At 40.5% G+C, this 12,023-nt stretch overlaps 1 protein-coding gene across 1 annotated transcript; it reads left to right on the top strand.

Moving 5' to 3' along the window:
• Nucleotides 1–8,979: 8,979 nt before the first annotated feature.
• Nucleotides 8,980–10,401, top strand: LOC308339072 (tripartite motif-containing protein 60-like; the record flags this gene model as incomplete). The annotated part of the gene is made up of 1 exon (XM_080797445.1): nt 8,980–10,401. The coding sequence occupies one exon, from the start codon at nt 8,980–8,982 to the stop codon at nt 10,399–10,401; it is 1,422 nt and encodes a 473-aa protein (XP_080653571.1).
• Between the last annotated feature and the right edge of the window lie 1,622 nt (nt 10,402–12,023).

Raw genomic sequence — 12,023 nt, 5'->3', positions numbered from 1 at the left:
TTTGCTTCTGCTTATCATTTCTGGGGTGTCATCAACTGCTGCTGGTCTCAGTGCTATCTGGCAGTTGCAACACCCCTGACTGTTTGTGTCATTGCTTCACACAGGGCCCTACTTGACATGAGTGAAACATCCTATTCTCTACATATTGTTACTGCCCACCCCCATTTTCTGTGTGCTAGATGAGAAACAGGTACAAAAAGATAACCTGCCAAAGGTTACACAAAGCAGTGCTTGGTTTTACATTCCTGCGAGCCTGGTTTCAAAGCCAGACCTTAACCATGACTTTTTCCTCTCTACATGCAGAAGCAAACGAATACACGTATGTGTACCCATACAGATACACATACATATATATGTTTCATACTACGTATTAAAACTTTGTCATGTGCCCTTGCAGGCCTTTATTTATATGCATGAGGGCAGGCAGAGGAAGAGCAAGTTGCTAAAACAAGATGGAGCTGCCAGAGGCCAAGACTACAAAGCATCCAGAGAATAACAAGCATGAAAAATAATCTTTGGCTGAGAAACTAGATCATTGATCAACCAGGAAGAGTTTCAGTCCTTACACAGGAAGATTAAGGGTGAAGGCCAGATTGCTTCTGAACTAGTCTTGTGGGATGTTAAATAATTGTTTTTTCAATTTTTTTTATTTTATTTGACACAGAGAGAGCGAGCGCACAAACTGGGGGAGCAGCAGGCAGAGGGAGAAGCAAGCTCCCTGCTCAACAGGGAGACCCACGCAGGGCTTGATATCTGGATTCTGGGATCATGACCTAAATGGAAAACAGATGCTTAACTGACTGAGCCACCCAGGCACCCCTTAAATGATAATTCTTAAAAACAATGCGTTGAGAAGAAGAATCCAATGCATAACAATCAACTCCTCAATTAGCATATAGCAGGTAGGCTGGCCCTATCTGGTTGGATTATGATGTACCCTAGAAAGCATGGCCAGCCTTTCAGGATTCAGTGTCATACCAATGTCATGAATAATTTTTTACGTCGTGAACTGTGATAAGAAATGACTCAAATTTTCTATCTCACAGTATTTAAATTAAAATCATATACTCATCCCACAATAAAAGAACAAAGGAAAAGAGGGTAAGCTCTCACCACCAGCAATTCAAAAGGTTTAGGAAGCACCGCTAACAATATTTGGTGAAGAATCTCTAATTCACGCCCGTATTTTTTTTTTTAAGATTTTATTTATTTGACGGAGAGAGAGAAAGTGAGAGAGGGAACACAAGCAGTGGGAGTGTGAGAGGGAGAAGCAGGTTCCCCACTGAGCAGGGAGCCTGATGCAGGGCTCAATCCCAGGACCCTGGGATCATAACCTGAGCCAAAGGCAGACGCTAAATGACCGAGCCACCCAGGTGCCCTTCACACCTGTATTTTACTTCCCACCACTCACCACTTCCCAAAATTCTTAAGTCACTGAATTGTAGCCAATTCTCCTTTCAAAATTCAAATTTTATTGTATCATGGTAAGGGTTTAAAATGCTTCACTGGCGAGGGCGCGTGGGTGGTTCCATCAGTAGAGCATGAGACCCCTATTTTCAGGTTCCATATTGTGTGTAGGGATTACTTTAAAAAAACAAACAAACAAACAAACAAACTTCACTGCCTTTTCTTTACACTATGAAACCGTAGTGACTTTATAAAGATCAAAATTCTCCATTTTGCCTGAAAAATATTGCAGCAGCTATTCTGGCCTAGCTCATCGGCTTCCCAAAAGCCATTTTCCATCTTTTCTACTTCATACCCCTCCCTACTTCCCCCTGAGGTGCCAGCCAAGGGTACAGAATCTTTCATTCACCAAGTTCTTTGGAGTTACCAGCTCACTGGCTCTTCCTTCAGCATTAAAAACTTAGGAAGTTAACTCAAACCCATTCCTTAAATTTCACCTTAAATATCACTTCCTCAGAAGGGACTTTGGGTGAGTCAGAGTTGAGGTGGGGCATAGTTCTACAGGGTGGGACGGACCCACCCACTAACCCACAGAGATGCAAATTGATCCATTAAGGTGACTGCTTCTCTTTCACTTCAAAGCGTACTATCTCCTCACCTGCCATCCCAAAGTGACCACGACTACCTCAGAACTGTGCCTTCCCTTAGTGTCTGAGAGGAGGAAGGCGTTCTTTTAAAACCAACCTGAAATCTTACTGTGATCCTCAAATTGCTCACAGGAATAAAAATCATAAGAATATACAAAAGGTTGCCACTGAGAAAAAACGGTTGATGACAACAGCTGCTTGATTACTGAAGGAAACGCCCTCAGCAACGTTCTTCCCAATCTCCTCGGCCACTAAGGGACATTGAGCATGCGCAGGCCGTTACCTACCCACTTCCGGAGGGATAACCAATCACCGCAAGGGTCGCGGGTGCGCTTCTGGCGAGAACCCGCCCATTCACGCGGATTAGGGCTCTCTGTTGAATGCTGAATGAAGCTCTGGGGACAGCGTTTCTGGTCTGAGAGGTGCTGAGTGCGTCATCGGTTCCAGGTAAGCCGAGTGGGGTGTCGTGAGGTTCAGCTGAGCAAGGGCCTCCTCAGCATCTGCTGGGCGCTAGACCTCGGGGTCATAGCTTGTGTGGCGAGGGTCTTGTGAAAACGACAGCTTCTTCTTCTCAGACATGTGGAATCAGGATGGGAGTGGTAGCCCTGTTTTAATTAAATTTTCAGGAAGATGTTGGTGTGAACGAGAATTGTGGAATTGCTAGGTTATTGCCAAAGGATTATCGTCTTTGTTTGGTGGAAGAGAGGAGGGAGGCGAGGTGGGAAGTTAAGAGAATGGATTGGTAGCCACCATTTAAAAACCCACTACTCTGCAGTGCCTACACCTCCTGGCCAATTGAAATATCCTTTAACTCTCACAAAGATCTTACCATTGGGAATTAGCCATTTCAACTCTTGAGATGAGCTGGTTTAGACTCAGGCATGTTAAGAATCATTTATGGTGATGGTGGTTGAAACTGAGAGCTAGAAATCTACCACAGATTCTCTTTATTTATTAAATACTTTTTGAGCACCCATCGTATCGCCCAAGAATAAGAATAAAGCTGGTGGGGCGCCTGGGTGGCTCAGTGGTTTAAAGCCTCTGCCTTCAGCTCAGGTCATGATCCGGGGTCCTGGGATCGAGCCCCACATCAGGCTCTCTGCTCAGCAGGGAGCCTGCTCTTCCCTCTCTCTCTGCCTACTTGTGATCTCTGTCTATCAAATAAATAAATAAAATCTATTAAAAAAAAAAAGAATAAAGCTGGAGACACTTTCCCACCAAGAAGCTCACAGTCTGGCAGAAAGAGTTGGACATACCTGCTAAGGAATTTCAAAAATTATTGTAGAATCAAATCAAAATTAGATGTATGATTGGGTGGGGAGCTAAGCAAACAGGCTAGGACCAGATCTTGATGGGTCTTAAAGCTTTATTTTTTTTAAAGCAGCAGTTCACCAACTATGGTCCCTTGAGCAGCAACATCATCTGGGAACTTAGAAATAAAACACACCAACTGAATCAGAAACCGGGAATTTGGCCCAGTAGTCTTTTACCAAGGTGTTTGGGTAATCTCGGTGCTAAGGTTTGAGAGCTACTTTTTAAGGTAATAAAGGACTAGTGGAATGTTTTAAGTGGAGGATAAAAGGATTATATTTATATTTGGAGAGATAGTATAGCTACAGAGTTAGGGAATTGATTGGAAGCACCATTCTGTTTTGGATTAGAAAGGGGGCTCATACTATAGTGGGAAGAGAGAAAAGGACAGTTAACTGGGGTGGTAGCAGTCTGTTCCCACAAAGCTGGTTCTTTTGACTTTATAGTCTGTTAATGGCTTTATTCTGGAAAGTAGGGAAAACTGACCAGTCTGTGCACTTGGAAAAAGTGGGGCACAATGATACCTGGAGTGAGTATCTATTTTATATTCCTTGAACCCTACTGAGTCCTCTTTTTTTGCACATATTTTTTTTAAAAGTTACATTTTTTTCTTGATTTTTATTTTCCCATTATCCTTTGCAATTCAGTTTACTGTTACATTGGGCAAGATTCTTAAAACTTCTTCAGCCCGTTTTTTTTTTTTTTAAAGATTTTATTTATTTATTTGACAGACAGAGATCACAAGCAGGCAGAGAAGCAGGCAGAGAGAGAGGGGGAAGCAGGCTCCCTGCCAAGCAGGACCCTGGGATCATGACCTGAGCCGAAGGCAGCGGCTTAACCCACTGAGCCACCCAGGCGCCCCTCTTCAGCCCGTTTTCTAATCTCTGACCATTCTATGCAGCCTGACCCTGAACCCAATGCACTCCACATCTTAGCCTACTCAGAAATACCTGTTTTGGGGGCTCAGAGGAGCCGGCAGTTCTTCGTCTCGGGGTTGTGAATTTGAGCCCCACGTGTGATGTAGAGATTACTTAAATAAAAAACTTTTTTTAAAAAAGTACCAATTTTGAAAGTTGGTTTTTTGTTTTTCAAGATTTTATTTATGTATTTATCAGAGAGCAAGAGAGAGTGCACACACACAGGGGAAGAAGTAGGCTCCCTACTAAGCAGGGAGCCTGATGTGGGGCTCCATCCAAGGACCCTAGGATCATGACCTGAGCCAAAGGCAGATGCTTAACCAACTGAGCCACTCAGGTGCCCTCCATTTTGAAAGTATTAAGCAAGAATGAGAAGTCACTGAAGCCTTAGTCATTAGGTATAACATAGTGTGGACAAGTAGGAAGAGTAGCTTGGAAGAGACTATGCTTTATTATATGTAGTTCTGTGTTATTGGAATTTATTACAAGTTGAATGTATTTTAATATAGAATTAAAAGTTCATTTTAAAATTCTGAAGCTCCTCTCCAAAATCAGTGCAAGAAAATTTCCTACATCACATTGTTACAGTGAACCTGGTGGAAGCTCATGCCTTTACCAGTCATGAAGGACTTAGCAACTATATGAGACACAGCAACTTTTAGGTTTAATATCAGTACTTTTTATATTAAGTGCCTACACAGGCGCACGCGCACAACTCAGAGATACTGTGGGATCAGTTCCAGACCACTGTCATAAAGTAAGTCAAACGAATTTTGTTTCTCAGTGCATATAAAAGTTATGTTTGCCCTATACTTTAATCTGTTAAGTGTGCAATAGCCTTATGTCTAAAAAGTCAGTGTACATACTTTAAATAATTTAATGCTAAAAATGCTAACCATAATTTGAGCTTTCAGTGCGTTATAATCTTTTTGCTGGTGGAGGATCTTGCTTCTGTTTGGTGGCTGGTGACTGATCAGGGTGGTGGTTACTGGAGGTTGGGGTGGCTGTGGCAGTTTCTTACAATGAGACAGTAGAAATTTCCACTTTGACTCTTCTTTCATGAATGATTTCTCCGTTGACGTGTGATACTGTTTGATAGCATTGTAGTCACAGTAGAAATTATTTAAAAATTGGGAGTCTATCCTCAAACCTTGCTACTGCTTTGTCAACTGAGTTTATGGCATATTTTAAATCCATTTCAACAGTCTTCATAGCACCTTTACCAGGAGTGGGTTGCATCTCAAGAAACGACTTTTTTCTCCTTGTCCATAAGCAGCTACTAACTCTTCATCCGTTCAACCACAATTTATTAAAACAAATCAAAAAAACCTCGTATATGAAAAGTACAATCCTGTAAATCACGATAAAATAAGGTATGCCTGTATGTGTAATAGAAGTATGTGATTTCAGCTAGATTTCTGAGAGCTTTTGAGATTTTATGAGCTGTCTTATAATACTTCTTATTTCACCTTTGTTAAATGGCAGGCACTGTGACATGTGCGTTAATTTTATTTTCATGTGTAATAATTACTGTGAGATAGTATTATCTCTTTCTTTGTGAAAAGAGAAACTAATTTGGCCAAGGGCATACAGCTAGTTAAGTGGCAGAGTTGGATGAAAACCCAGTTCTATCCGGTATTGCTGCTTCTCAGTGTGTGTTATGTTTTTGCTTGTGATAGTGCTAGAATCAATAAAGCTCTGTCCTTCCTCGTAAAAGTGTTCGAATATGTTATCAAATGTGAAGAATTGTAACTGTATCAAATATGAAACATATAAGTTGCTTTGAAATAGATGTAGAGGGATGCATAGGATTCTGTGGGAGTATGAAGAAGGGACAGTACAGCTTTGTGATGATCGTGCCAATTAATGCAATGTTTTATGAGTGTACTCAGATTATTGCAGACTCATTTTTTACAGCTCTAATTGAGGATAATAGCTTCTAATTTATAGGGTTGTTCGGAGAGTTTAATTGAATCAGTGACTACATGAAAGATCCTAGCTTAGTGCCTAACACATACTAAACCATCTTAGAGAAAATTTGTCTTGGTTGGAGTCTTTAAAATGAGCAGAACTTAGTCCCAAGGAAAGAAGGGAGGAAACGGTAATGTAACCAGTTGAGTCATCTAAGCAGGAAGGAGAACATAACATCTCTGTTTTAAAAAAAAGAAAAGAAAGGAAAAGAAAAAAAAACTGCTTTTGGGGACCATAGACAGGTGAAGATGAAGATAATAAGGTATGAAGGGTGAAGGGCTCTGAATGGTAAGCTAAGTGGAGTGCTTTGTCTTGACTGTCGGTGAGTTAGTTATTGACAGGTTTAACTGAGAGGAAAGGTTTAATCGTTTAAACAGTGATGGTATGAGGGATAAGTTAAAATTATATAGCAAGAAGCAGTAGGTAAATGTAGAACTTGGCATAGTCCACCAGGACAAAGGTAGAGGCAGAAGACACTATTCTAGATTGAAAGTTACTTAAGGGTGCTAATAAGTGAATGTAACATGTGGGCCATATTTGGATCCAGGTTCAAAGGTGGGGCACCTGGCTGGCTCAGTAGGTGGAGCATGTGACTTTTAGTCTCGAGGTTGTAGGTTCAAGCCCCATGTTGAATGTTGGGATAATGTGAAAAATAAAATATTTAATAAATAGCTTATTGGCCAAGAATAGTAGACACATTGGCTGCCATTTATGTGATCTCCTTATTTGAAAGGGGATTATAGGGGCACCTGAGTTAAGCGTCTGCCTTTGGCATGGGTCATCATCTCAGGGTCTTTGGGATTGAGCCCTCCATTGGGCTCTCTGCTCAGTGGAGAGCCTGCTTCTCCATCTCTCTCTGCCTGCCACTCCCCCTGCTTGTGCGCACTCAAGGTAAATAAGTAAGGAAGTAAATAAATGTTAAAATCCCCATTTTTATAGATCAAAGAAATGGGGTTTAAAAGTTATATGGGTTTTCCTGAAGTATACACTAAGTAGCTGAACCAGGATTCAAATGTAAAACTTTTTTCTTTAAAGATTTTTATTCATTGTGGGGGGAGAAGGAGGGAGGGAAAGAGGCAGGCAAAGGGAGATGCAGGGTTCCCACTGAGCAGGGAGCCCAGTGCAAGGCTCGATCCCATGACCCGAGCTGAAGGCAGATGCTTAACTGACTGAGCCCCCCAGGTGCTCCAGGTGTGTTGGGTATCTTAAAAACAAGCCAGGAAATTTTCTCACTAATTTTTTTTTTTTAAGATTTTGTTTATTTGAGTGAGAGCACAAGCAAGAGAGTGTACAAAAGGGGGAGTAGCACAGGGAGAGGGAGAAGTAGACTTCCCACTGAGCAGGAAGCCCAAAATGGAGCTCAATCTCAGGACCCTGAGATGAAAGGCGGTTGCTTAACTGGCTGAGCCACGCAGGCGCCCCTCTCCCTAACTCTTTTATTTCGAACATTTCAAACCTATAGAAAAACCTTTAGATAAACCTTTTGCTTAGAAGCACCAGTTTCTAACTTTTTGTTACACATCTTAAAATTATTGAGCTTTCTGAAAGTAAGTTGCAGCCATCAAGATGGTGTCCCTGCCCCCCAAAGTATATGTTGCCTAGAACAAGGATGTTTTTACTTCTTACCTATGGTCAATTAATATGTTAACACAATTTAATACTGATAGAATATGAAATGTAGTTCATAACTAAAATTCTCCCATTTATCTCAGAAATATTCTTTCAGTTTTTCTTTTAAGATCCCAGATTCAGTCAGGTACTGTATATTTTTATCTGTCATATTTCTGAAACTTTTTTGTGTTTTTCATGACATTTACATTTTGAAGAATACATACTGATTGTCTTGTAGAATGCTCCCCCCATTTAAGCTAGACTACTTGTTTTATGACTGGATTGAGATGGAATTTTTTTTTGCAAGGATATCTTACAGGTTTTGCTGCTGTTGTTGAAATGTGTGAAATGAATGACTATAACTATGAATTCCTGTTTTTTTTCAAGAGCTTCTGCACAATGATTTTAGCATTTACTGATGAGTCTTGTTTGACTGTTTCAATACATTGGTGATTGTGGTGTCATATTTTTCTTAAAAGATTTTATGTATTTATTTGGCAGAGATCACAGTTAGGCAGAGAGAGAGAGGAGGAGGAAGCAGGCTCCCTGCTGAAGCAGAGAGCCTGATGCAGGACTCGATCCCAGATCCCAGGACGCTGGGATCATGACCTGAGCTGAAAGCAGAGGCCTTAACCCACTGAGCCACCCAGGTGCCCTGTGGTGTCATATTTTTAACTTAATGTCTTTTCTCACCCATAGGAAAGATTGCTAGTATTGGACCTACAGGTGCTTGCTTGCTTGCTTTTTTATTAACATATAATGTATTATTTGTTTCAGGGCTACTACAGCTGCTTTCTTGAACAGGAAAGTCATTAAGCCTGACTTTACAGCATTGAGTGGGAAGAACAGCAGCCCAGCTGATACGTCCTAGTATGCAATAGACCGCAGCCTGTGGAGTATTCTTGGCAAAAGACTCTAGAGCTAAGGGGCAGGGGGATAAACAGGTTTATATAGACTATCATCAACATGCCAATCCAGTGAAACTGGAAGCTGGTCAGTTTTCAAGGTCTGTGGGAGGATATCATCCACTGTTCATTAGCTGGGTCTTGAGCGATAGAGAGCCAAGCTTTACTAAAGGACATACTCCCTTACTCACCACCTTTATTCACAGCTCAATGGAGTTTATGACAGCCCTAGCAGACCTTCAAACAGGGGCTAGCTGTCCCATCTGTCTGGACTACTTGAAAGAGCCAGTGACCATCAACTGTGGGCACAACTTCTGTCTCTCCTGCATCAGTATGTTCTGGAAGGATCTAAATGGTACATTCCCCTGCCCCTTTTGCCGTTACTGCTCTCCAGAAAGGAAATTCACAAACAATCCCCAATTGGGCAATTTGATTGAAATTGCTAAGCTACTACGGGTAAGAAGAAGCAAGAGGAAGAGGAAGGAAGAGAAGCTTATATGTGAAAAACATAATCAGGTTTTGACATTCTTCTGTCAGAAGGACCTAGAAGTTTTATGTCCACAGTGTAGTTTCTCCACTGATCACCGGAGTCACTATATTTGGCCCATAGAGAAGGCTGCTCCTTATCATAGGAAAAGATTGCAGAATTGCATTGAACCATGGAAGGAGAGAGTAGAACAAGTTGAAAAGGTGATAACTATGCAAAGCAGAAAATCATTGGAACTGAAGAAGAAAGTACAGTGTAGGAGAGAAGAAATAAAGTCTGAATTTGAACACATTTTGTTGTTTCTCAAAAATGAGCAAGAGATTGTTCTTCGGCAGTTACAAGATGAAGAAATGGATATTTTAACAAAACTAAATGAAAACCTAACAACATTTTCAAGTCATCTTTCCACATTAAAACATCTATCAAAGGAGATAGAGGGCAAATCTACTAAATCAGAGCTGGAATTACTGACAGATGTTAAAAGTATCTACCATAGGTATAAAACCTTAAAGGCCCCTGAGCCTTTTTCGTTCCAATTAAAGGAATATGGTTACCATCTTGCTCCACAATATTCTGGCCTAAATAAACTTATCAACAGATTTCAGGTGGATCTAATTCTCGATCCTGAAACAGCACATCGTAAGCTTATTGTCTCAGAAGATAGAAAAACTGTCCAATATGGAAATAAAAGGCATAACTTACCTCATAACCCAAGGAGGTTCTATCTCTGTCCAGCTGTTCTGGGTTCTAGGGGTTATAATTCTGGCAGGCAGTATTGGGAGGTGAAAGTGAAAGATAAGCCTGAATGGATTGTGGGTGTCTGTAAAGACTCTCTTCCCAGAAGGAGAAGGAATCAGAAGCAACCGATTTTAGCACAGGATGGATTATGGGGTGTTGGACGATGTAGTCAGAGTAATTATATTGCATTGGGTCCTAAAAAAATTAATCTTCTGCCAAAAGTAATACCTAGAAAAATCGGCATTTTTTTAGACTGTGAATTGTGTGAGATTTCTTTTTATAATTTGAGTGATAGATCTCTTCTCTATATTTTTAACTATTATTTTACAGAAACACTTTGGCCTTATTTCTATACTGGAACTGACTCAAAACCTCTTAAAATCTGTACAGTGACAGATTCTGAATGATGAATTATTGTAAAACTCTCACTTTTGTTGTTGTTTGTTTCAGGTGGTGGATAAAACTAAGCCAGTGAATGCAGTCTCAACAGTTCTGTTGTGGTTTTTGTTGTTGACTTTTTGTTTTAGTTTTAGTTTTCCCTTTAAACAACCAGAATGATTTTATCTTCATTTCAGGAGCTTCTAAAAAAATAACAGTTATAGGGTACTTGGCTGGCTCAGCCAGTAATACTTGAAATTCTTGATCTCAGGTTGTGAGTTTGAGCCCCACGTTGTGGGTAGAGTTTACTTTTTCTTTTAAATGTGGTTATAATGAGACAGAAGAAAGAAAAATTAAGTTGATGCCCATTTACAGTTGCACTGAAAGCCATAAGATTCTTAGGAATAGACCTAACCATAGAGATAAAGGATCTTTACTCAGAAAACTACAGAACACTCATAAAAGAAATTGAAGAAGACACAAAGAAGTGGAAAAATGTTCCATGATAGTGGATCGAAAGAACAAATGTTAAAATGTCTGTGCTACCTGGGGCAATCTATACATTCAGTGTAATCCCTATCAGAATACCATCAACTATTTTTTTTTTAATACCATCAACTTTTATCACAGAGCCGGAACAAATAATCCTAAAATTTGTATAGAACCAGAAAAGACCCCAGATAGCCAAAGGAAAGTTAAAAAAGAAAACCAAAACTGGTGGCATCACAATTCCAGACTTAAACTGTTACAGAGATGTAATCATCAAGGCAGTATGGTACTGGCACAAGAACAGACACATAGATCAGTGAAACAGAATAAAGAGCTCAGAAATGGAGCATCAACTCTGTGGTCAACTAATCTTCAACAAAGCAGGAAAGAACATCCAGTGGGAAAAAAGACTCTTCAACAAATGGTGTTGGGAAAATTGGACAGTCACATGCAGAAGAGTAAAACTGGACCATTTCCTTACACCATACATAAAAGTAGACTCAAAATGAAAGACCTCAGTGTGAGACAGGAACCCATCAAAATCCTAGAGGAGAACACAGGCAGTAACCTCTTCAGCCTCAGCTGTAGCAACTTCTTGCTAGACACATCTCCAAAGGCAAGGGAAACGGGCAAAAATGAACTATTCGGACTTCATCAAGATCAAAAGCTTTTGCACAGCAAAGGAAACAGCAAAACCGAAAGACACAGAATGGGAGAAAGTATTTGCAAATAACATGATCAGATAAAGGGCTGGTACCCAAAATCTGTAAAGAACTTACCAAACTCAACACTCAAAGAACAAATAGTCCAAACAAGAAATGGCAGAAGACATCCAAGTGGCCAGCAGCAACTTCATGTGAAAATGTTCTCAACATCACTTATCATCAGTGAAATACAAATCAAAACCACGATGACATACTGCCTCACACCAGTCAGAATGGCTAAAATTAAGTCAGGAAATGACAGATGTTTGTGAGTATATAGCGAAAGGGGAATCCTCCTACACCAGTGGTGGGAATGCAAGTTGGTGCAGCATTTCCACTCTGGAAAACAGTATGGAGGGTCCCCAAAAAGTTGAAAATAGAGCTACTCTGTGAGGCAACAATTGTATTACTGCGTATTTACCCCAAAGATACAAAAAGAGGACACCTGCGCCCCAGTG

Source organism: Martes martes (assembly GCF_963455335.1).
Source record: "Martes martes genome assembly, chromosome: 2".
In the NCBI taxonomy this organism is placed as follows: Eukaryota; Metazoa; Chordata; class Mammalia; order Carnivora; family Mustelidae; genus Martes; species Martes martes.
This window is presented reverse-complemented; position numbering and strand designations above follow the sequence as displayed.